Raw genomic sequence first — 27,134 nt, forward strand, 5'->3', positions numbered from 1 at the left:
CTCGCTGTCATCCTTTGATTGGTGTGATACGTCCGCTTTGATGAGCATAATTTGAAAATGGTAAAGGGTGACATTAACAGTGGAAACGCTCGGCCCACGTTACTGTGGAGTGACAGAAAGGTGGGTGATGGAAGCAGCGAGGAGAATGTGACTCACCGTCGAAAAAACTCAGAAGTGGAACGAAGAACAGAAATGAGAAGAGGAAATGTCATGACCTTAACAGATGGATGTCAAACTTTGTAAAGTGACTATTTGAACATATCTTAGGCCAGTAATGCTAAACAACAACACTTTATAACATACCTTTTATAACAGGGTTATATAAAAACAGGTCGGTCCTTCCCAGGATGTGGATCTGGGGATGTGTAGAGAGGCCCCTGTGCTGTCATTGAAACTTTCCTCCGCCAGCCTTTGTTTGGAAACTAAATGTCTCTTCTAAACAAATTAGATTTTGGCGGGGCTTATACGCCGGCAAAAATTCCGGCTCTGTCGTGCTGACAGAATTTGCTCGTCTCTTCTGAACCTGCCTGACCTCGCCATTCAACTCAGTGTGTCAAAATGTTAATGAGGATCCCCCCTAAAGCGCTTGGAGGTTAAATAAAGTCTTCATAAGCTGTCAGTCGAAATTCAATAATTTATTTACTTGGCATGTTTCCACTTTCCCTGCCACTCTGCCTCAATTCTTGTTCCTATCCGGGGACAGGGCTTGTCTTGTTGTGTTTTGTTTAAATTTTTTTTGTGCACAGGCAGCTGTGCGGGCAGCCTTTGTCTGCGTGCGTGATTGCTGCTTTAGCTCGGCGGCCCCTCTCATTAATCATCCGGTCAGACTATTTATAATATGGCAGCCAAGCCGCCACCTCAGTTGCCACTGGCTTTTGTCACCGTGGCACTCGGTTTAGTGGCAGGAGGAAGCCTAATTATTAACTGTTAAGATGACAGCCAGTGCTGTTCCGTCAACACGGCTGTGTGACAGTCAGACTGAGTTGATACTGAGCAGCGACAGCACACTGTACGGCTCAATCTAGGTTCCTTGATCTTAAAAGTAAATTTTGACATTTAAAGTTTGTGAGAAGTCACAACCTTTTGTCCTTTTTCCCAAAAAAATAACCGAGGTATAAAATTCACTGATGAATAAAAAGTATAAAAAAAAACGACTGTCAGGTATTTTCAAGTTTGAGGAAAAACTACTGGCATCCTTTTGTATCATATCAATTTAAAAAAGTGTTTAATTATATTTCATTGACAGTGTTTTTTTCAAATTTGGCATGAAATGGTTCTGGTGGATTCTGCCAGTCATGAAATCAGTTTTCTTATTATTAGGTATGTTCGTGCTGGATACAGATATCCGAGTAGCATGAATAATTAAAATCGCTCCCTGCTTTGCTACGCAATTCCATATCTGGCAAATCCAGGGAAGATTGAGATGGTGCAGGACTTGGAAGTGTCAAGAGGATATAACATGTATCTTTTTTTGTGTTGGTGGGGGAGAAAAGAATTAGTGAAAGCCTCCGTGAGAATGACAGTCTTTGTTATTTGTCTTCTGACTCCTTAGCAGACAGCTATCAGGAAGAAAGAGCAGTCAGTGTGCACCACCGAGAGAAGAAAATATGTGAGTCAGACTTTCCCCTCCTCCCTCCGTTTCCCGAAGCTTGAGATCCCCCTTCCGAAAAAATGAAAAGGATCAAGTTGCTGTCACTGTCACCGAACAAACATAAACTTTTCTGGCACCTAATAAATAGGCAGTGTGGCATTGTTCTCAAAGCCAGACAGGTGTGTCTGCCTCAGTGATGATGGATTCCATTATTCTGTATGGAAAGCCTGTTGGCTTTCTTGTCATATGTTGTCACACATCTCTCTCCTGAGAGGGAAAGGTTTGAAAGATGGCCAAAAGTAATTACACAGACGCTTCCCTGATGCCGCTGCCATGTGCTTTCTCCTGCTCATCACTGCTAACGGTAGAAAAAAAAAATCTGTTACCCACAGCTATATTTCACTGGGGAGACGAGGAGTGCAGACACGCCGGTGCTCCGCTGCTCTTCTCGTCGTGTTGATTGCGAGCTCATTAACCCGTCAGCTTTATTTTTCCTGGCTCTGAACACCGGCTCTGGGGAAGGGCCCTGGGCAGGTGCACTCATCACCAAGGTGGAGCAGCAGGCCCTGATCCGGGTGTGTGGTGATGACATTATTTGCACCTGACTGGCAGGTACATCAACATCTCCTTGTAAACATATCAAAAGAGAGACAGTGGCACCTTTGTTCTCCTCACAGCCCACTTGGGTTGCTGACAGCCTGCTGATTGATATTATCATTCTTAATGTCAGTAAATAGTGGCGTGCCAGATAAAGAGTCAGTTTCCTCTTGGTGCTGAAGAGCTCATTTATCTCTCCGCAGCTTGCCCGGTTATATGCCGAAATTGGAGCCGGAAGTAGTCTTCCATTTCAGTCGGACAGGGATATGTGTGTGTGTGTGTATTTTCTTTTTTTTCCTTTTCTCACCCTCTCCTAATCTTCCCTCTCTGTCTCGCTTTCTCCCCTTGTCTCTGTCTTCCCGGTTATTTTGATTCTGAGTGAGTGAGACTTAACCAGGAGGGAAGATAGAGCTTAAGTCAGTTGTAATATGTTAGGACAACTCTTGATTAGATTCTGTCAGAGTGAGGTCTCCCCGTGTCTCTCTTGCTCATGTCTCCCCATCCCGGAACACTGGCTTAACAATGAGCAGATATCAGGCCACTCAAGAGCCCTTCCATGAATTTGTTACCAAAATAAGACCCTTGTTAGAGCGACGCTTCTTCAAAGGCCGAGCCACAGAATTATCTAATTGTGAGTCGTGTGGAGTTTTTTCTTGCTTCTGGGGGGAACTTGTGTATTTAATGAGTGTTTTTTGCAGAGGAACCGCGCAGGAATATAAAGTCCACAGACAAAAAGCCTTTCTACAACCGTACAGTGGCCACCAAAGGTCTCGGAGACATCACATTGAAAAGGTTAAACGCTGACAGTGAACAAGCCTAACATGGTGGGTACGCAACCTCCACTGAACAGCAACAAATGATGACATTTGGAATAAGAAAAGGGGGAAAAAAGGGAAGAGAAGTCCGTGTTCTGTTGAGGTTTTAGACAAGAATGAAAAGAGAGTGGGTAAAAAACAAGCCGTGCCTGCCGAGGCCGGTGCATCGTGGTCGCATTTCTCAGAAAACACAACACACGACTGAGAGTGTGCGATTCAAAGCAGCTATCTCCTTTCACCCCTCCCCTCTCCAATCCCGTTACCCCCTACCCTTTGCCATTATGTTGACAGACGGCGCTGAAGTCCTCCGAGCCGGTGATAGATACGTCATATCTCGGGGAGGGGCGGGCTTGTCCTCAGCGGGTGAATGCCTCCTCATCCTCAAAGCAGACAGACGCACATGACACTTTTCGACACTCTCTTCCTGATAGCACTTTGGCATGGAGGCAGAATCAAAGGGGGCATCTCTCACATGCAATTAGAGCAGAAAAATAAAGACGACGGAGTGTGAGGTACAAAGAAAAGCTGGGGATAAGAAGGCTGTAATGAAAGGTGATTAGAAGTGGAGGCACCAGCCAATGAGCTGCAGGGAGTTGGGGAAACAAACTCGTCCTGTTAGGCCTCTTTATTGAAGACACTGTTAGACATTATCAAAGCTGATAATGACAGACATAATGCTACAGTGAGTAGATCGATGTGTGTATCTGTGTGTGTGTGTGTGTGTGTGTGTGTGTGTGTGTGTGTGTGTGTGTGTGTGTGTGTGTGTGTGTGTGTGTGTGTGTGTGTGTGTGTGTGTGTGTGTGTGTGTGTGTGTGTGTGTGTGTGTGTGTGTGTGTGTGAGTGTGTGTGAGTGAGAAAACCTGTAGTGTTGACTATGGTCCTTACTGGAGAGTTTAAGTAAGAGCTGAGTAAGTTTTGACTTAAGAAAGCTATGGTAGGTTATGAGCTGTTTTATTAATGATAATAATTATATTTCATACTAATAAACGTTATATGTATAGCACCTATACAGCTCTTTACACACAACATGTTAACATGTCAGTCGTATAAGCATAGAACAAATTTAAAGAAACATAAGAACGTGTCGAAATGACATTTAAAAGAAAAGGAAATAAAATGTAAAAAGTAAAATGGACAAGAAAGAAAGTGATATAAAATATAAGAGAGCTGTAGTGTGTGCAGGTGCAAGTTCTAGTTAAAGTGGGTGTGTTGCCGGTATTTACTTGCTCTGGCTCAATGACTGCAGGTCACTTTGACCGTTTTGGAAAGAAAAGCTTCAACCCGCGGTACCACAGGCCAAGAAAACAGCCTGTTCCAAACAGGCCGGTTTAAAACCACCACTGCACCAGTCATAATAAATAACGATTTAATAAGATAATGGTGTGGAGTGCAGTATACTCAGTATTTATTGTATATTAAATCCACTTGATTAATACAAGCACTGTTATTCCATGATGTAATGCCGAACAGTATAAGCATCTCATAGGTAAATTAATTATAAACGTTAAATCATAAAAAAATATTTTCCATTTTTGCTATTAAGTTTTCCTTCAAAAATTGCCTTGTCCCAGTTGCATTGCACATACTATTTGAAAACTGATGTTTATACCAGAAAAGTCCCGAGTTAAAAGTCAGTTCTTGGGGTTTTTATCTTTATCTGTATTCACGCATCGTCTTCTCAAGTCCGTTGAGCTTTCGTGTCACTTCTGACTGAGTGGCACTTTCCCTCCGTCTCTCCATCCGTTGCTTGTCCATCCTCAGAAGCAGCCAGCCGCCCCGCTGCGTACTGAGTGAGTAAGTGATGGACGTTTGTTTCACCTCTCCCTGGCTAAACTGAAGGAAAGGAGGACCCACTCCTCTGTCTGCCTTTGCCAGCTGTGACTGGTTGTCAGGGTTGGGAGCTGGTCCAGAGGCCGCTAATGGTGCTGTCCGTCTCAGTCAAAGTCCTCCAGATCCCTCAGGAGACACCGGGCGCCAAAGTTTGAGTGGAATTATGCACCTGGTGAATGAGCAGAGGGAGGATGAAGTCATTGTGGCACTACAAATACAGTTTATTTCTTAAGAGCCTCTAATGGAGGATCTGATCATGTAAAGTCCGTATTTGCACAATAATTCCTTGTGGACCTAATACCTGTTGGATTTGGTATTGATTATCATACCAAAAGGAAATACCAAAACAAAAGATATGGTCCCTGAGGAGGATCCCAGGGGTGTCCACAAACAAACAAACATTAATTCAATGCTTCACTGACACAAAAGCACATTCCATCAAAGCACCGAATAACATCCTTGTCAGGCCTCTCTTAAACTGTTATTTGGTGGCCTAACAACAAATTGCAGCTCCTGCCTATTCAGATTGTCAGCAGACACGCCACGCACGCTGTCTGGGAATGAGAGGTTTAGCGAGGAGAGGGCTGTGGGGGGGCGCTGTGGCGGCTCGGCGAGTTTTAAGACCAGCACCGCGGCTATTACGGGATGTCAGAAAATGGGCCTAATTGAAAATGATTAGGACTCACGTAAAAGCCGATCAAGTCAGGGTTTTGGGGGAGAAAGCGCAATTGTCCCTCATAATCCTGCCTGCCGCTGTTCTTTCATCTGGATGAAGAGATCAAAAAAGAAGGGATTTGTAAAGGCCAGACCTCCCTGCGCCGCTGCCACTGAGCTCCACCTCCCCTCGCCAGCATTCACTCTCCTTTTCAAATGCACTTCCTCTCGCTCACACACTCCTTCTTCCTCCCTGGGTTTCCCTGGTGTTGTTCAGTGGTCACAAGGTGTGTGGTGGTCAGACTTGTTGTTGTGATTGTTACTGTGGCCCTGAGAGCTCAACAAGAAAACATAGAATAAACACATGCAAATGGAGAAAACGTCTTCATCTAAAACATGTGCTGCAAATACTCTCAACTCAACACAGCAATCACAAGACAATCAAATGAGGGATTGGCCAACTTCAATTAGTAACTTTACGAGTCACCATGGCAACAACAAGCAAATCTTGTGTTATGTTGTGTTTTGTTTAGCACAACATAACACAATTAGCTGTGAGTATTTGTTTGTGTTGTGAGTATTTAGTTGTCTTTTGAGTGTTTAGTTGTGTATTTTTTAGTATTTGCTGCTAAAGTGTTATTATATTGACGGTATTTTTTCATCTTACTTGTATTTCGTTTATTTTTCTGTGTTTTTGTTGCAGTGCATTGATCTCTCAGGGCCACCGTAGATTTTTTCCTTACCGCTGCTGTTTCATGTCCTGCTTTGCATTTAGCCAGAACTCACGCTGAGGGCTTTGTGTGACAGTTTGTTTACAGACACAGCGTTGCCCTGCGTTGTCGGACAGACACACTAAACCACACACAAGCTACGGGTTGTACTTCCATCCTGCAGAGAAGAAAAGAACAAAATAAAACAGTAGGATAGAAATCGGTCTGAAATGAAAGCTAGAGGGGCCTAGAGAGAGTCAAAGTGAGACACGCTGAAACATTCCCGCTCACATAGAGGAATCAGCTGTGAGCTGAAGGGATCTGAATTTGATCGGGGGGGGGGGGCGTACAGTGCCCTTATGGCCTCTCTTTGAAGTGAGGCACAGGCCGTATGCACAGGCCCCAGAGAGGGGCATGTCTACACCCCCCCATAGGCTGGCTGAAGGCAGCGGTCCGAGCAGAGCGCACAACACAGAGGAAGGAACGGAGCTTCCTCACTGAGCTGCTCTCTCTTCACACACTCCTCTTCCTCATCCACTACAGAGTGAGTTTGTTGGGAGGAAGCTCGCTCAGGGCAAAGAAACGCAGCGGACCTCATTTAAAATCTGCAGCGTTTTCTGTTGATCTGTGGTTTGTTTAACAACCCGATGCTGTGATAGAGTTGTAACAAAACCTATGAACCACGATAGCTCTCGAGTTTCCCTCAGGAAGATCCGTAATGGCCTCAGCTATTTATCTTAAGATGTGTGTGAAATAAATCTCCCTCCAACAGCAACATGAGTGATGGCTGTTTAGCTCCAGTATCAACAGTTATGTTTAAGTCAGTGGATGAAGAGGGGGCCTTGTCCATTTCTCTGGAGTGCAACGCCATTAACCTCCAGCCCGATTAGCAGGACGGAAGAGCGACTCGGAGCAGATGATTTCCGGCGCTGTGACGTCACACTGTTGTTGTCAGCTGTCCAGGCTGATCCCACAGAGCACTCCCTGTAAACACATGCGCACACTGTGATGGAGCGTTCCCAGCCTGCGAGCCTGGCACTCGACTCGCGGGTCTGGGTGGGACACGGCGAGACGGTGTGAGGTCTGGTCTGGTCCGGCCCGGGCCACTCTCGCTCCGCTCTGGCCCCCCCCGGGGGAATGTTTGGCCTGAGATAAGGCTGTGTTTGAAGAGGAGCTCCAGATGCTCGTATATTACAGGTTGTCTTGTCGTGGCCCAGATAAAGCCTCAGAGAAGCTCCTGTCGCCAGGCCGCAGCACGCAGACACGCACACTCTCGGGGGAAGATAAATGTTTACAGGAGTTATCCGCCTGTCCACAGTGTCGTGCTGCGGACGGCAGAGCTGTCACAGCTCGGCCATTTTTAGGCTGCGGCTCATGTCTGCAGCATCTAGATTTTGACAGCATGTTATATGTTGCGTATCACTTCTTCTAAACATGCGAAAATGTTTTGTTTGCTTTAACATACCTCCCAGTTTAATAAAAGATATTGTTATCTTTAACACATTCTGACAGATAGCCGCACTGGTAAAAGCCATGTGAATTTTTCTTGTGCATCTATTGGTTTCTAAGATTTCAAAGCAGCACAGCCGTTTTTTGCCCTGCCCTGATTGGTCCCCCAACGTCTTCCTGTGTTTTTTTCACACCCTGTAAAACAAATGTGTTGCTATAAGTTTAGTTCCTAAAGGTGAGATTGTGAATTTGTCACACCGATAAAGATATAAAGTCCTGCAGTGGTGTTCTCTACCTGACTGTCACGCCTGCCTTCAGTTTATTAGGCTCGGAAATAGGTTTTACTGTAGGTCAGAGTAAAGCTGTGGTTTCAGTTTATGTTCGGCTTGTTAACTATTGAAAAAGACTCCGTCCAAAAGAGAGCCACCAAGTCCACAGACGTCTCTCAGTCAGTCTGTATGTGACATTTGTTTCGATTGCTTATCAAAGCTCTGAAATAGCCGACATGCAATGTATGAAAAAATTATACCAGTCATCAATTACATGTATATATAAGCCATACCTGAACAGTAATAAATCAAAATATAAATAAATAAATAAATCAAAATTTAGGAAAACAATTGACTGTAAAATCTGTGCCAAAAAAAGAGTCTGGTTGATCATACATGACTTTTATAGCTTCAGCAAAAAAGGTGTAACATTTCCACAGGCCCAGTAAACGTTTACAACACGCTAGGGCTGCCGCGATTCGTCGACGTCATCGATTACGTCGACGCTGAAAATGCGTCGACGCGTATAAAATGCGTCGACGCATTTTTTTTTTTTAAACCGCTGGGCACATGCCGCGATAGACTATGCATGCCGCGGCTGGGGCAACAGTCGCCGCGGCTGGGGCAGCAGTCGCCCCGGCGCCCTCCCCTCCACGCAGCCGGAGGCTCGGTGTGCGGCCCGCCTCAAGTTGTTATTTTTTTTTGGGGGGGGGGGGGTCCTCGTCCACGGCGCCTCACGGCGTCGCTGGTGCGGGGGCTTCCTTTTTCTCGGAACGCGGGGCGGTGTCCGTCGCAGGTGCGGACGGCGGCCCGGCGCAGGTCGGGTCCTTCTCGCGTCACCTCAGCTACGGCGCCCGCGGGGGGGGAGGGGGGGCCGCTAGACTGAGTCCAGAACATGTGGACATGCTGACATTCTTACATTACAACACGCATGTCTAACTAACGTTTGAGTTTGATTTTGAGCTGGACACCATTGTTTCTTATACTTTAAACTTGTTGCACTTTGTTTAATATGCAGACCTAACTTTTTTATTTTGATAAGGGGTTAAATATAAACTTTGATATCTTTTTGAGTTGCACTGCTGACTTAACTTATAAGCCCTCTTTTTTATTTATTTTTATCACGTTGGAGTTGCTAGTTTAAACCTACAGTTTTGCACTTTAATATTTGAGCCTTTGTTTACATTTTGTTTTGTGCTACATTATACGATGACATACAGTTTGTTGTTGTCAAAATAAAATTAACTGAAATGAAATGGTCAATTTGATTTTTTTGGAGGAAAATTAGTCGTTTAGATTAATCGACTAATCGATAAAATAGTCGTCCGATTAATCGATAGAAAAATAGTCGTTAGTGGCAGCCCTACAACACGCACTGCATTAGTTCTGCTTATTTGGTTATTTCTTCCCATTATTTAATTTGGCTAACCTGCCCATCTTTTGATTCGACGTATCGCCATCACATCTCCTGGAGCGACACCGTCCCTGCTCTCCATCCAACCGTGAATGAGGTTATTCCTCGCTAATAAGACAAGAGATGGTGGGTTTGCATAATGCAGGGACAGGTTTCCCTCTGTCATTAAGTCCTGTGTTTGCCAAAGTGGAATGGTATATTGCTCGGCATAAAGCGCGTTGCGTCTTCATTTGTCAGGCTCGTGGAGCTGTGAGACAAACGATGTTCACAGTGTATGTCTGAGGGCCCTCTGAGACCACAGTTGAGCGGCTGCTCACTGGTGCGTTTCTCATGCTAATGTCATGGTCTCCCAGTCTATCTGTCACCCCATTACGCTAACATCATTATGCATAGGGGCCTGTCTCTGTCGTTGAAAAGAACAGAATCATTCCTGTCTCATTTTGAAAGCAAATTGTTTGGGGAACATTTCTCTCTCTCTCTTTTTTTTTTTTTTTTCTTCCAGTGGTAATGGCGGTCCAATCATTTTGTAAGGCTCCAGGTATGCAGATGAATGAAAAGCTATTTGAGCTGTTTGGTGAAAGGAGTTTTTGTATTATTCATGAGAGTGATGGTGTGTCTGAGAGGGAGAAAGAGAGAGAGAGTGTGTGTGGGTGTGGGTGTGTGTGTGTGTGTGTGTGTGTGTGTGTGTGTGTTTGAGCATATGCATGTATGTTAAGGGACCAATGTTTCTATCAAACACACATACTGTACATTCACACAGAAGCACAGTGTACATTAATTGTTTAAGCATTTCTACATCAGCTGCTACACCCACCCTGCCGAGTCATGCTCAGAAACCTCTGATGGCGATGGATGTGCTGTGTGAGGAGCAGGTGGTCACTGCTTTGAATTTTAAGTTAATGGATGCTTGGGAAAATTGTGATAAATAATGCATGATTATTTATTGTAATATTTAATCCCACTGTCAATGAGCACCCCCTATGGGCCTAAGAGATGGAGCGCTGCTTTCCTTCCTTCTTCACCTGGAATCTTTTCCTCTCAGCCGGAACAGGTTAAAATCCAGGAAAAAACCTTTGTCTCAATTTAAATCTCCCGGTTCTGCCACACGGCACAAATCAAGATCCGCGGGCTCAGCAGATTCCTCGTGGCGGTGTCTAACTCTCCTGCGCGTGAGCCGTCTCTCTCCGTGTGGCAGGCAGGCTGTAGCCGTGCACCCACCTGCTAATTGAAAAGCTTCAATCAGCTGGGCTAACTAAGCAGACAACCCCGGCTCCCTGTAATTGCCCTGGTGACGGTGCTTCGGTGAGAGAGAGAAAAAGAAAAAAAAAACGTTCTATGTCTCTGTGTCATCATTTGCACAACGTTATGAATAGGTTAATAAAATAAAATACTTTAATTATAGCTTAGTTGCCATATTGTTAATGGTGCCAGTGTGGCTCAATTGAATAATACAGTTTGTACTATTAATTATCTGAAAGTGAACTTGTTTAAATGATATTTTACAGCCCCTTGATAAAATTACCGCTAGAGGCAATGTAATGATAGACAGACAAAGGCCATGCACGAATTATCATAAACTATTAGCTTGTTTCTAAAGGGTTTTATGTTAATCTTTTAGCGCTTAAGTACCCTGCAATTAACATATCAGGAGGAGCTGCCTTCCAGCTAGGCTTGCAAATTGAAGTGCTCAGATAAAAAGCTATTGAGATAAAACCCTGAAAGAGAAGAGGAGCTATCGCACTGAAGTGTGCTGGAATTTTTTTGCCCGTGTGCAGTTTGTGTTTGTGTGTGTCTGTGTGTGTGAGAGACGGCTAGAGAGACTTTAAGAGCACAGAGACAAAGAATGAGTGAAAAAGAGAGCAAGATGCCGTGAGAGTGTCTGTGATAAAGGGTGTTTAACAATTCCATTATCTCTCATGGGTGATGACATGAGACGTCTCTTTCAGGCCTCTCCCCCTTTGTCTAATGCCGCGCCGTGTGTTGGAGCTATAGGGGGAACGAGGGGCTCTCATTGGCTACGATGGGCGGCATCTGATGGAATGTGTTTACATATCGGGACGGTGGCTTGATATGTAAATGCAGCACGTTGAAAAAGGCTACGGGGAGATATGGTTCATTGTTTGGTCTTCACCGCCTGTGTTCTCTTTTATGCGTCGCACAATCGTATCCACTGAGCGAGCATCTTGTAAACCGCCCGGTGCCTTTGGTAGGTTAAACCCACAGAGGAGGCCCATGCTTTGGAAGATATGCATGTTTTATAGGGTAATTGGCAGCTTTGCTTTGGTCTGCTCTCTCCTTGTTGTCGACACATAGCAGCTGACACCATTTACATTTACTACAATTAAATGAAAATACCCATAACGCGTCTTATGGGTTCAGTTTTTTGTTGCTCTCTTACTGTAGGAAACATAAGGGGGTTATAGTATTGCTCAGTGTTGTTATAATTTAATGTATTTTAATTGCATATCCACAATAATTGGTTCATAGTTTTTGATATGGAAAGTCATCTATATGATGTGAACAATGAATTGTTAGACCCTTGCTCTCGACACGCTTTCTAGCACATATCCATCCTTTCTCAGTGAAACCACATTGCCCATTGAGTCCTCTGATATTTTCCTCCATCACCCAGAGATAGATGACTCCGCTGAGGCCTTAATCTCATGTTAAAGATTTGTTGGCCTCTAGAAGTCAGGCCTTAGCATTGAGATGCCTCGTCTGATTTATAACCACAGGCACGGAGAGGCGGCCAAGTTCACTATCTGCAAAGCAGATGCTGCAGCAGTGCCCTTGTATTAGGCCCACACATTTCAGCTGGAATAAAATGCCAGAGCGAGGTCATGTCCTCGAACTCCCTCTTCTTTGTCTCTCTGTCTGTTTCCCTCTTTTTTGGACTTTTTTGTCGAACAATAACTCTCAATAATCTTTCATGTAAATGATAACCTGGCAATATATACTGTTTGTGGGTTATAACTTGGGGAAAAATCATTGGAAACAACACAGTTACACAGAGAGGTTTTAATTTTTTCTTTCACGGCTGGGTGTGAGAGCAGAGAAATAGGGTCCGGCCAAAATCCTGACGAACACTGCCCTTAAAACTAAATTCTTGTCTGTCAGCCTCAAAATTTATGGAGGGGAGATTACAAAGCTACCGATACAATAAATTTAACTGATGGACAGAATTATGCCCAGTGCTTCCTGCTCTCCCCAATGACGCACACTAACTTAGCACCGCCTGACAATGAGTGTGATTTACCACCGGGCAAGAGTGGAGAAGGGAAAACATTCACAGGCAGAGGCACCCGGGCCTCGCTCTGGCCCACAGCCTAGTGAATAAAACCCGGCTTTAATTCACCCACAAACGTGTCGCCATTAAAGGACTAAGAATAGGGATTGCGGATCATAAATACTCGCTGATTTATTAGCCAACAACAAAGAGCATAAACCCGGCCAAGGAGATGGAGACTGTTTGACAGAATGTTGTCAAGGAGAGACAGGGAGAGACAGGGAGAGGAAAAACACACTCACTCTCTCGTCCTCAGTCGCAGACACTCGTAGCCAAATCGGACCGGGGACGCAGCCCGGCCCTATCTCCTGCTGCAGCAGCGGAGCAGCAGATGTGTCTGCTCTCTTCTCAATGTGTGACAGACAGAGAAGATAAACAGAGAGAAAAGCAGAGAGGGAGAGAGGAAGAGACGGAGGGAGGGAGGTAAAGCGGGAAGGAGCATGGCACTGGCTAATTTATCTTGCTGAGAGACAGATTAAAGAGAGAGGAGAGTGAAACAAAGTTCCACTGGCTTAATCAGCGGACAGCCTGCTAGCAGAAGACATGATAAATCAGAGTCTCTGCTCGGCGAGGGAACAGGAGACGTCCTCGTCCAAACAGCCGGGTCTCTTACACCGACTCTCGTGAGCAGCAGGCTTGCGAACCCGCCGTGTGTGTACATGCAATCGATACTCATTGCTATTGTTTGAGCAAACATTGTTGTACAGTAGCCGTCTGCCGTTAGCTTTGTTCCACGCCGGGTATTATTAGTGGAGTAGCGAGCAGCCGCGCTGGTTGGTGCCGTGTAAACAGGACGTGGAGGGCCTTGGCTCCCCTGTGCAGCCGCGTCCTTCTTCAGCTCCTTGTGTGACAGGGGGACGGACCGAAGGGCCTAACCCAGGAACAGGAAGAGGGGCTTAGATATCCCTGTGTCATTAGTTCAGGACGGGGTCACAGCTGGGCCACTCGCAGCGTGATTACACCCCTTGATTTATCTGCTTTGGAGCCCAAACACAGATAAATCTACGAGCTCATCCCGGGCCGTGGGATCCTCACCGTCTGATAAACGGCCCAAGCTGAATAAACATCCACCAACAACCCCCCCCCCCCCCCCCAAACACCCAACCTCATACATTATGAATAATTCATTCAGATTGCGAGCTCTGTTAAATGTGTATATTTTGTATCTTAAATGGCAAAGGTGCTTCCATGATCTCCATCCAATCCCCCGTGTGTGTGTCTTTGATGAAATACTGGCAGGGCAGAGGTTGGCGTACATTTTGTTTTGTAGTTGTAAACTTTATTCGCTCGCCCCCGGCTGTCGTCCTCCAGCATTTTCACATAAATATGCTTTATGTAAATATGTCGCGGGTGAGTCTGCAGCCCCGGCTCCTGTGTAGATATTGGCCTGTCTGCGACTTTATGACAAAGTTTAAAATCATTCATTACGGTGACCCCTGCGGTAAATTCACTTAGTGGGAAATTGCCCCAGCTCTCCTGTTTGGTGTGTAAATGTGATCACGAGTGCATTTTTAACTTAATTAATTGGCCGTTTCTGTTGACAAGAAATTTATGCAGTAATAATTTGCTCGAAATAGATGCAGAGTGCAGGAAATGAGATATCCATCAGGGCGCTTGTGTTCCGCCAGCTGCACCGCGGCTAATATGAAAGTATTTCAGGCTGCTCAGACCCTGCTGTTTGCGCAGTCAAGATTATATATACCCACGATCCATTGCCTGCCTCAGAGGCGCTCATGGAGGTCTATGATAACAAAGACCATGTGATTTATGGCCTGCTGTGAAAGCAGAACTTGATGAGATTAAACAATTTCATAGCACGAGTGTTTCTCAGAGGGCCCTCTGATTTGTGGCAGCAACGCCGACAGTAAATCAGGTTTATACATCTGAAAGCATGCTCAGCAAAGAAGTGCAATTACTGTTTCAGACAGCTACTTTTTATTTAATTTTTATCCCAGGTTTGTCTTTTTTATTCCCGGCCTGTCACGCAGCCACTCACCTTCATAAGTCCTTCTGAGGGACGGGGTTGAGGAAGAGAGGAGGAGGTGGAGGAGTCAAGGAGGAGAGGGGAGGAGGGCGTGGCATGGCGTGGTGGGCCCCTCTGCTATCTTTCCTCCACAGGTTATAGAGACACAACAACAACAACAACCAGGGGGACAACGACAGCCACCAGCGGAACGACACGGGCAGCCATAGAGCAGGGGAGAGCGCCTCATTTTTAATGCATTGTTTGCCTGCTGCTCTGTCCCTGTCTGGCTAAATGAAGTAGGCAGAATGTAATTAGAGAGCCGGGCTTTGCTCCGTGCCATAAAGATGACATGGTGTAATGATACAGCTTACAGGCCCGCAGAGGGTTCTGTCTCGCTGCGGAGGATCTGGGTCATTTGCCTGTGACTTATGATAGGTGTGGAATACGACAGTGTTATCATGGCGACACGGAGCTCATGTGAGATGTGGATGGGGGGGTGTTTCTTGCGAAAGGCTGTCGGGGATTGGCGGAGAGTGGAGACGGATAGGGAGCATATTTATCATCTGTATTTACTGGTTGTCATGTAATATTTTCTTCTGGAAATCATGAGAAATCCAATTTTCAGTAGTCTAATTATCATCATCAGGTTTGGAATTTTTTTTAATCCGCAGTTCAAAAGTTCAACTAGGGTATGCAAAGAAGTATTACTTAAAACTGCTAAAACGAATAGCTACAAAAACACCAATCGATAAATACAAGTATGTTTATTTTGCATTGAGGTCAAGTCAGAGTTACATGTTTAGATATGTGAGGCTGCATCTGGACTAATCAACTAATCAGTTTGTGTTTGTGCATGAGTGTAACATGGAAGTACATGAGCATTAGTGTTTCATGCATTCATATAAGATGAGGGCATATATGTGACTTTATAACATGAACACATGCACAGATGCAAATGTGTGTGTTTTGAAGTTGTGGATTAAATGTTCCGTGTGTGTGTGCGTGTGTGTGTGTCTGTGTGTGTCCTCGGGTAAAGATGCGAGTTGTGCATCTGTCTGCATCGTCCCATATCATCCCAGAAAACATCAAGAGAACTCATTATTTCGACACATCTCAGGTTTTCTTTTTTTTCCTCTCCCTCCTTTTTTTTTTTTTTTTGCTTCCGTATGCCTTGAGTCAAAATTAGTTTTCATTCCCTCTGTGATCTAACTGACTGAAGGCGGCTCAAAGTAAAGAAAATCGCAGTCTTCATAGCGAGGCTGAGTCAAACACACACTTCACACAGCCGCAGTGTGAGTTAAGCATTGCTAAGTAACCTTCACATTTCACTTGTGTGAAGAGCTAATTTCCTTTAAGTTCACATGTCACTTTTTGTGGCTCCTTTTCTGGGTCCTCTTCAAATGTCTCTCGGCATCTAATTGCATAGGAAACATTCTAGACAAGCCGGTGTGACAGGCCCGCTCTCAGAGTCTTCAATTATTAAACATCCTACAGTCTAGAAAACAGCACTGACGTTAGTTACAGCCCTTCCTCGGAACAGAAAACCTCATGATATGTCACACTCCTGAGGGGCTGTGGTTTGCTGTGTGTGCTTGTGTAGTTTGGGTTAAACAGGGGAAGATAAAACATATTTCTTTTCCCACCAGTTAATAACAACAAACACACAAAAAAAAGATAGATCACAACATTCCAACCTTTTTGTCCTGTTTTAGAAATAAAAGAAATTGCCTGCATTTTGAAAACTTACAAAAGAATCACTTATGTTTTGTGTGAAGTTCGAATAAGACATTTAATCATAGTTTTACCCAAGATATGTGACATTCAGAGAATTCCTTTCCAGTATTTGGAACCTGTACGCATGGAAAGGTCATACCAGACCACAAATAGGAAATAGCCTGGAGCTAATTGTACTGCGCACCTGTAATGTGGGTTTACATTTCTGCTTTGAATCACCTCCACTTACTCTGCAAGACTCACAGAGAAAAGGTCGGCCGTTTTTTTTTTAGAATTCCGACCCAAAAACAAACACAGCCATCTATGAGTCATCGCCATGGATGATTAACGTCCGGCAGCACTCAACCTTTGCCTGTCTGACGCTCAGCCGTACACAAAACAGCAGCGCCGTGCGCCCCCCCCAACTACCTCGAGCTAAACATCAGAACGGTTGCTCTTGTGATCAGTGATCATATGATACATTTACTCTGAACAAGTTCATTGGAGTAGAACTGGTAAATCATTAAACACACGCTCAGCAGTAGTCCTGCTGAGCAAAAGACCGCTGCACTACCCACAAGTGAAGGGACCGTTACATCAAACACCGCCATAAGAAAAAGAGAATTCATACTTTCTCATGCACACAACAGCAATCTAAAAGCACAATATTATATTTCGTTCTGCTTCTTTAAACACAATCATTAAATTCAGGTATAGAAAATAGATTTAAAATGTTGTGTACCACTGTTTTACCTTTTTACTGCACCAGTTGTGATTGTTGCTTAGCCTTTAAACAATTCTTATTTAGCCAATATGTGTAGTAATTTACGAATATAGATTTTTGGGTATAATGCGTCATATTAGGCATCTTTTTAAAAAACACAAACGTTGTGTGTGTACATATAAATTACAGTTGGATAAAATGAATCAGAGCATTTCTTGTTTCATCGCCGCATGTCGTAAGGCGCCGCGAGCTTGTACTGCTTATTTGTTTTGTTTTTTCTCCATTGTTTATTTCTTAAAGTGCTGCTGTTGTTCGCAACTCTCGGAACTTCAGAAGCGCGAGACATGAATCATAAAATATTCCATCTAGTGAAGAGATAAACGTGTCATGCCAGCATTAAGTGTTGACTCCAATAAGTTCACAAGTTGTGTCTCCTCTGATCTCTAACATGATCAGAAAGCAGCACCAGTTTACAGAGACAAGACATGAAAAAAAAAGTTCCATGCACAGACACAAAAGAAATATTTTGATATAGACCCAAAGAGAAAACATATCAAAAGACATTTTTATACATGTCTTTTGCGAGCACAAAAAAGCAGAAATGGTGTCAAGAGAAAACAAAACAGAAGGCTTGTTTCTTCCAACAATTGCTTTAAGCTACAAAAATCTCCTTGAGTCCCTAGCTTCCCCTCAATGTCAGCCCTCCTCCTCCTCCTCTCCTCTCCTCCTCGTTTCTCTCTTCCCCCCCTTCTCCCCTCTCCGAAGGCAGGACAGGACCCTCTTTGCACCCTGATAGGTTGCGGGCTGATGCTTAGCAACAACATTCCTGTGCCCTAAGTAGCAGTAAGCCTCTGGCTGAACTCTTTGATGTGGCTGTCAGGCCACATTTATTTCCTTTTAGCACTTTGTCTACATGTCCAGATGTATAAGGAGATAAAAAGGGCTGGTGTTTACACTGGTCTCCCTCTGTAGCGCGGCTGTAATTAGATTGTATTGCTGGTCAGTCTTAAGGAGGGAGTTGAGGTGAGGCGAGGCAGGAACCAGCTGTGTCAGGATGAGCTGGCAGGGGTCGGACCTCAGGGCCCGAGCTGCAGTGTGCGCACGGCAAAGTCCAAAATATGTTGTATACTTTGGCTCCCGACATCATAATCACATCACAAATCTTTGCAGATCAGTTGCTGTGCTGTAGTTTAATATGAAAACCACCGAGCTGCAACCCGGCTTGGCAAAAACTTGGTAAACTTTGTTGCAGCTGCGCCTGAAAAAACAACAACACGTAGAAACGCGTCAACCTTCCTCGACTCGCTATTTGGTATCTCACATTCTCAGGAACCCCACTGTGGAGGTGGGCATGTGCTCCGTGTGGCTCTCTCAGTGTTTTGCTTTTCTTCGTCTTTTCATCCTTCCCATGCCTCTCTCTTCCTGCTTCTCCCCCCCTTCGCATGGTGATATGTTGGAACTAATAATCACTATTGCCTCTGGGTTTATCAGCATTTACTCGCATAACAACACGGAGAAGCAGAAGACAGACAGCGCCGGTGTGATGTATGATCCTGTACGGGAATCATCTTTCATAATGACATCCAACTGAGCTTCCTCTCTCTGCCACCTCCCATTTTTCTGTCTCTCCCTCTCTCACACACACAAACACACACACACATACTTCTCTTCTTCTTTTTTTTTTCCATTCCTCTCTCTTTCTCTTCCCACTTCCCTCCGTCCACCCTGTGTGATCACAGGATCGCTCCGTAGCCTGTAAATTTGTGCTGCATTATCATAAGCTGCGGCGATAACTCACACTGCACAGAGAAAATAATGATGTGAACACTCAGCATATGCCCCGGGCCCAGCAAATTAAAACAATGCTCAGGTTGATGAGCAGACTAATCTGGACAGCAGAGAGAAGCTGAAAGAGGTGGGGGGTGGGGGGGGGGGTAGGAGGAGGGCGGAAACAGGGGGTCCAGGAGCATCTTAAATAGATGACACAGTAGCACCTCCCTCTGTTCAGTGTAGGTACGACTGGAGAAAAGAAGAGCGGGACACAGAGAGGGAAAGGACGCAGAGGCAAACACAGACTCTTGTCTTTAAAGGAGATATAACAACACCACAAGATGATAACTAGGTTTTTATTTGTATGTTGTATGAAATTCGTGCACTGCAATCTGCATATATAAAGCTCCTGTATTCTGCATTGAATGCTTTAGATTTCTATTACTATTCTAATAATTCACAACATGGACTCATATCATATGTCTGACGCACATCCACTGGGGGTTTTAAAGATAGGACTTGGCGCACAGATCTCGGTCTCCCTCTGTAAAACATTAGAATAAGAAAAAGTCGCCATTCCATCGGTCCTCTGAAAGCAAGAGATAATCCGAACGCTCTCCTTTATTTGTTCCACATGCTTTCTTCCCACAAGCATTGCTGCTGTCTCTTCCCTCTGGACGGGTCATTGGCTAAAGTGAAAGAGTGCAGATGTGAAAGGGAGGGAAAAAAGGGGAGGATCAGGACACGGGGAGCCAGCTGATTGATGTTCTGTGGGTGGGGTAAAATGCTCGTGCTGTGTGACAACCCCAGATGGTGAATGGGCCGGGTGTTTGATCAGCGGGCATGATACAGAGGAGGTGAAGTGGTCATATCATGCATCACACAGGGACCGGGTGGGTGGTGGTAGTGAAAGCGAAGGTGAATGACGTCCCATGGGACCAAGCCCGGGCTCTATCTGGGATAAAGCTAACCCCAGCAGTCCTCCCTCTCCCCTTTTCCTCCAGGACTCTTCTAACACGGTCTGTGGGTGGTGCTGTTAATAATGTGGCAACTAGGAAGATTAATTGTGGACAAGCAGCAGGATTAGAAGGGGCCTTTTGGGGCCAAGCATGCTTGAAGAGGCCCAGGCTTGTGATCTTTCAGGCAGATCAGGAAATGAGGCAAGCAGGGGCGCAACTCAGAGGAGCGTGGAGCTAGAGCAAATAGAGGAGGTTTCACAACTACTTTCTTAATGCCTGGTTGGCTGCGTCAGCGCATAATTGTCATTGACCGACAATTTTTGTGTTCATTGTTAAAACCAATATCAATTATACACTCAAAAGTGAATGGAAAAATGTTAAATAAGCAATTTTCACTCTGGAAAAACTCACTCTTAAATCTTGATATTTGTAATCTCTTTTTGTTTTTTTCAATTTTGCCTCTGTCACATATTAGAAACATCATCAGTTGCTCGGGGTGAATTCTCCAGACAACATCTTGGGATCACGCAAATATTCTCCAGTTTTTACTATGGGCAGGAACAGCTATACAGAATATTGGGAGTAGGTGTCGTGGACATTTGGGTTTATCACTTACATCCCCTCAGGATAATTTCAGTAGAACATCCAGAGTTCATTGCAGCTTCAGTGGTATACAGAGAGGTTTTTTGCAGATAGGATGATTCAATGTAGATTGGGTGGGTGGTGATATTTGTGGTTCAGTGTCCATTTTGCAGGTGCTGCAGTCAAAAAAAACTTTACAGGTATGAACCTGATTGTTTTTCCTAAAATGGGAGGTGGCAGTTTCTTTTCCTGAGAACAGTATGTTCTTATTTTAGGTTGTTTTACTTCTTGTATTACATATTCCATCCGAGTGCAGCTCGCTATATCACGAGTGATCTGTGATATTTGTAACAGGTTTCAGCCGCTCCAGAGGCTGAGAGCAGCAGGTCTGCTGTCAAAACAATATTTCTATTCCAAGCCGTTTCTCTCAAAAGCATGATCCTCCAGCATGTACACAGTGAGTTCTCAGAATAGGCTCCTTTCGCCATTTTTCTCATGCGGCGTAATACGAGACACATGCTGGCCAGCCCTTAATGCCTTTTAGAGATTCTATCTGAGAGCATATTATGTGATCATTTCCAATTCACTGTGCTCTCTTTGCCCCATGAAGAATATGGTTCCATTTAACGGCGCAGGCCACTCCATTTCTCAAGGTTATGCATGGTCATGTGGAGGAACAACAATAAAAGTGGGAAAAATGCAGCTCCAAACCGTCTCTAATATGTATATGTCAGTTGAGTTTCTTGCCATGATTAAAGGCCCAGTGAATTCCTTCCTGCAGGAAAGGAAAGTATTTCTGCAAAGGCATCAGATATCGCTGTGTCATGATAAACTGCCTGCTCCGCTAGCTAAAAGGCTACGGGAAGGAAGAGAATGTTCTGGACCTTGAAAGTGCACGGAAGAACAACAACCCAAGAAACTCTTGACCTCTTTGGGAGCATGCTCTGCGGACTCACGCCTGTTTTCTCTTTGTCTCTCTGCCGCACTTGTTTAACCTGAACCTCTGACTTTGCTCACAACCAGCGGCTCTGCAGGTTGCACAGTCAAGAATCTCTGCACATACTTATCTCATGTTTCAATAATGTGACAATAAATGGGCGAACCAATGAAATAGGGATAAGTGATTAAAATGCAAGTTGTATTTCCACTGGAGAGAGGTCATTTCTTGGCGAAGGACTATCCCTTCACATGGCCGCGCTGTGTTTGTTCTGTGAGGAGTGAGTGACGTCTACCCTCTGGTTGACCGATGCAGGAGGTCATGGCTGAGTGAAGGTTAAGACCTCCCCTCCCTAACCAGGTAGTAGATCAGAACATCAATGCCGGGAGTGACACGTGATAAGTAATAAAACATGACCTGCCACATTATGCCATAAAACAGGAGCAGCGTTTCCAACCGATCCTGCGTCGCTCCCAAAGGATTTATGGCACTCACAGTCAGCACGAACAGTGATATATATATATTGTGATATTTTGAAATTTGTCAAACCTTTTCTCCCTCCCCTCTTGAAACATTCATTCAATTTGTGTGTCTCCTTTCTCTTATAGCCGCCTAATGACTCCAGATCTGAGAGTCACCCACCGTCCTACACTCCCCTGCCCCGAGGCTCCAGAGACGCCAAGAACCACAAAGGTAAGGAAAACACAAAGGCCTTCGGAAACCACATAACCTTTTCATTCAGGTGGGTTGTGCACACATTTTTACAGATATGCTTCAATGTAAACAAGCAGGAAAAAAAAATATAATCGTATAGGCCCATGGATTATGCAAATACAAGTCATAACCCAAACATCTGCGGAGAGTGGGAATTTATTGAACTGGAGCCTGAGTCGAAGTAGTGTTATCTATTCTCACTGATCTCATCCCCTCTGTGTGATGTGTTGATAGTGAGAATAAATCTCAGTAATCTAGGTTAACTCTGATCTGAATGCATGCGTGGGAGCACACGGTTCATGTACATGATGAGGCATCCTTGATCTGTTGATACGAGACATTGATTAGGCCCCATATTGACCCAGTGCAGCGAGTTGATGTAATTGTGCTGCAACTTCTCAACATCAAACCCTGCACTCAAGGAGGAATTCATCACGTTCATTAAAAATATACAGTGTTCTGAATTAACTGTGAAGGCCCCCCCCATGCTGCATTTGTTGGAGATTCTCAGCTGAGATTTTAATTAAAATATCTGCCACTCAATTTCATATTACTTTTATGTCCTTGGACTTCCAAAATATAATATTATTATAAAAATATAATATTGGAATCCCTTCAAAAATTTTAAATAACAAAGATTTTTTTCACGCACACACACAAACCAGGTCACCTAAATTGACATATTACAGAATTGAGCGGTATTATTAAGCAGGATCTGATCTTTTTGAAATTGCCTGATATTTCAACTTTACTGTCTGGCTTCTATAATACAACACAGCCTGAAACTGTGTATTGACAGTTGGAGAGTCAGGCTTTTCACAGTAAAGCTGCTTTCAGACATGCACTGAACTCGGGACATTTTCCTGAAATTTTGAGGAGAAGCTGTGTATGAAAACGCAAAATTCCCAGTCAGTTGCTTCGAACATTTTCAGGTACTTTTGCTGCCAGCGCCCATGTAAAATGACTGGAAATGTCCTAGTGAAGCCATGAGAGAAGACAGCAGGAAAACTCCCAGCGAGCGAGTGGGCGTGTTGATGACATTTCTCAAATGTGATGGACGCAGAGCTGAAACATATAGAATACAAATATCTCAGGTGTCACAAGCGTAGAAGGCGCCGCCGAAGATGTCAACTTGGAAAGACAACGAGAGCTTTGGTGAAACGGGCCGGCAACAGAAATGTGTGATTTCCCCACTGCCATTTGTTTATGCTTTAGCCATTTATCACATATCTTCACACTGCAAAACACTTATGATGGTGTTGACCACCAATGCTGTAGTACACCTGCTCATCAGTTAGGTGGCCAGTAGTGTTGCCTCAGTTTATAACGCCAAGGACAGATCTGTGTCACGCAAGCCCGGCCGGTGGCAGCTCTCGCCAGATTTAAGGACATGGAAGAGCTCTGTGCTTTGTCAAAATCCGACCTGGCTAAGAACAGTCCATTTTAAAGTGATGGGATCTGACACATGAAATATTTTCCCATTCCTCTCAGATCTGAGCAGCAGTGACAGTCTCCATTTGTTATTTTTATGAAGCAACGCTGCACTCTTAGATAACACAGCCCTCATCTTTGCCCTTCACATCCTCTTCATGTCCCCGCCTCCGTCCCTTACCCCAACCCTTTGTTTTTATTGTCCTTTATTTACACTTCTTAAACATACTTGAGTTTTCTGGGTGTGTGGGAGACGGTCACAGTGCCTCCTCATTCACAGAGAACAATGCTGTAGCACAGCGGTGCTACAACAAACACGTTTTTCAGACAGTAATTCCAAGCAACTGATTGTTTGCCGGGTTAAATTCAGGATATGAACAATACGGGTGGAACAATGCGATGCACCATTTCGTGGAGTTCAATGCAACACCCTGCTTTTCAATGAGCACGGTGAATTTAAACAATTCGCAACACGTTTTCTTCAACATCTCCTGTAAAAGTGAGGTATGTTGGTGAAGCTGTAAATCCTGTTTTCACAACGGCTTGTTTCTTTCTCTTCTGTAAAATGCAGCTATTGTTTTGTGTTAAAGGAGAAACCGGGAGCTACAAAGTTCCTTGTTTGTAACTGTACTTAAATATGGGATTATATTTCACATAATATAGAATTATATTATTGTAAAGCAGTACACCCTTAGTAAGCTGTGAACGTGCTTCTAACACCTATTTTACGCAATTAGTGTACACAGGTTTTTAAATGCAGATAAACTTGCAAAAAATGATATGTTTCCCTTTGTGTTTTTCTTTTTTTTTTCTATCTTTGCATCACAAACACACTGAAAACTGGCGCTCTCTCATCTTGTTGCTTTGCCAAATGTGTGCGTTTACCCAGGTGTCACGTTTCCATCACTGCCAATAGGAGCCGGAGCTGATTAAACCTAATTTCTTGACCATGGAGTCGATTGTAAATCCCATTGCAGATATAAGCCATATGTTTGTGGCCGTTAGTGTTTTTTTTACCAGTGAAAACAGAGCTTTAGTGAATATTATATAATATGTGATTGTGACAGTTGTTTTAATGAAGTGGCCTTTTTTAATGCGGGTAGAAGAAAGACTCTGCAGTTTCATCCCGACTCCGGCAGTAGCAGCCAGATCAGCAGCTGTCTGCTGCACAGAGAGAACCTCCCTCTCCTCCCTCTCCTCCCTCTCCTCCCCTCAGCCCTGTGTAGCAACCCTCTCCAACATGTCACCTGTGTGCAAGCCCCAGAGCCTGGGTGCCAGAGGTAATTACAGCAGCGAGGAGCTCCCATAGGAGGCCAGTGCTGGCAGTTTACTGCCCAGGGAGAGAAGGGTGGAAACCAAGGACAGAACTCCAGGATAAGCTTCTTGTCTTGGCTGGTGGAGGAGTCGACCTGGAGGAGACAGAGCAAACAAGAGCAGGAGGGAGAGGTGGGAGAGAAAGGCAGAGACGTGTGCTGTTGTGTTGTAGTGAAATCTAAATCAAGATACTATAGCCCAGATCTGACAACGGATAGATGGATGGAACAAGAAGGGGGAGATGAAGGAGGGAGGGAGAAGAGTAGCATTAGCCAGTGAAAGAAGATGAGACTTAAAAATAAGAGAGGGCTAGTGAAGGAGGGTGTTGGGGGCTGCAGTGTGTCTTGGTGAAGGCGTGACACAGAGTGGAGTGGAGTATATAGTCTGGCAGAGCGGCCTGAGGATCCTCCACTACTGTCACCTTGGCTCTAACTCTCAGTGCTGGTCCAACTGTCAACTCAACTCTAAATCTAACAGTCCAAAATGGAGTCCCGGCCTAAAGTACTGCGTGTCTCCATAAAGACGAGGCCTACATCACACCACTGAGCCACAGCCACTGACTTACCCACGTACCTGAGCATAACGACTTATAATTCCAGCGTGCATATAGCAGCTCGCTGGGTTATTTATTACCAGCTTGTCACTTTCCCCAGGATGACACATTTTGAAGTAAGATTCACAAGTTTATTTCATAGATCTAATTATAACTGTAGTTCAGACGAAATAGGGAGAGGGGGGGAGAAGATGCTTCAGACTTGATTGATATATCCATGTGCACAGAGATTTTAATGAAACACCTTTCATTTCCTCTGTATATTTCAATAAATATGCCAGGCACTAGTAACAGGTATCAGATTAAATTTGAGTAGGCCATCCCTCAGCCGTGACAGCCGTAAATGAAAGGGATATCTTTGTACAAGCAGAGTAAACAGACGAGTAAGAATGCCTGAAATCTGCCTTACAGTGTGAGCCCTGGGCCTTTTTAATGTTGTTGTTCTGGGCCTGCTTCCAGCTACTTTGTATGTATGTATCTTAAATGGCGCACAACTGTTATTAAAATCCCTGGAGGAGAGCGGTTTCAAAGCAAAAAAAAGAAATAAAAAAATCCTCCTTCATGACGACACCCATGGGACGCCTCGCATTTGTTTGGTGGTTCTCTTTCATTATATGTCGGGGGTGATCTGCACCGCAACTCCTGCTGCACTGCCCCCCCTCTGCACCCCCCTCTCGAGCTCCCCCGGCCCCCTAAAATTGAGCAACGGGAACGGATCCAGACTAAGAGTAAACTGTTTTACAGTTGCTGCACAACAAATAAACAAACATCTGGAAGCATTCAGAGCAGCCCATTAGAAGGGCTCTGGGCTTTGCCAAAAAGGGGTAAATGATGAGGAATGGGCTGTCGAGAGGCTGGTGGAGACAGGGGAGAGGCCAGATGACGGAGCTGTGGGTGCTAAGCACGGCCTTTTAGAGCTCAGCTGGGCTCAAAGAGATCTACACCTGCTGCTATCTCCTCCGCCCCTCCTCTCCTCCGCCAGACATCTGGATGGGATACATGACTAATGGATGACTAAACTGCAAGTGTTGAAACTTAGCTGTTGTCATTATGAAGGGAAAGGTTGTTGGTTTGACTGATGACTTAATGTTCTTTGCACAGCGCACTCAGTAAAAGTAAAAGTGAGTTTGACGGCTTAAAAAATGTTAATGCGCAGAAACAGATCTACAGTTCCCCAATGTCTGTTTATTGTTGCCTGTATAATAACTGCGGCTGATTGTATTATTTATGATTGCGTGGCTCAGATGCTGAACATGAATATTAACATGTTCACGAAGTCCTGTTATTTCAAGTGAACACATGCTAGAAGTTACGGATTCTTTTTAATGGCGAATAAATTGCTACATTACCTCAGACATCTGTTTCTTTGCTCCTGCGCTGATTTCCGTGCTTATCTTGAGTGATACCTCGGCTCTGTTTGATGTCAGTCTGTACTTAGAATAAAAAACTCTCATCTTTCTCCCCGATAATCTTCCCATTCTGCTCTGAGCCGAGCAGGGAACCGTCCTCTCCGGAGCCCAGTGAGAAAAGACAGAGCACCTTTGACATTTCCCATCGCACACATGTACGTGCTCTGCAAGACATTTCACTCAGCCTCGTAATGGTTATACCAGCAGGATCTGTCCCCTGATAAACATCACTCTCAAACACAAAGGCCCGCGCTGGCCGCCAACGCAACTAATATGAGGCATATGGAAAGAGCAGAGTGTAAGCTTTTCCTCCTCCGCGTCCAGAGCGCCCTGTGCAGAGCCGCTCTCTGTGAACTTACACTAAACAGAACAATAGGCAATGCGTGCGTTCAGCATGGAGAACTGACACACGATGAAATATAGTCACAGAGAATGATATATACAGAT

The 27,134-nt window shown here is 44.6% G+C and overlaps 1 protein-coding gene across 1 annotated transcript in view; it reads left to right on the forward strand.

Moving 5' to 3' along the window:
• The window catches only part of lrmda (leucine rich melanocyte differentiation associated), a 206,216-nt gene that overhangs the window by 159,657 nt on the left and 19,425 nt on the right, over positions 1 to 27,134 (forward strand). Inside the window, exon 6 of the mRNA XM_061087698.1 lies at positions 21,875 to 21,959. Coding sequence (XP_060943681.1) covers positions 21,875 to 21,959 — 85 coding nt within the window. The remainder of the gene's footprint in view (positions 1 to 21,874; positions 21,960 to 27,134) is intronic.

The sequence above is a fragment of the Limanda limanda genome, chromosome 15 (assembly GCF_963576545.1).
Source record: "Limanda limanda chromosome 15, fLimLim1.1, whole genome shotgun sequence".
Classification (NCBI taxonomy): Eukaryota; Metazoa; Chordata; class Actinopteri; order Pleuronectiformes; family Pleuronectidae; genus Limanda; species Limanda limanda.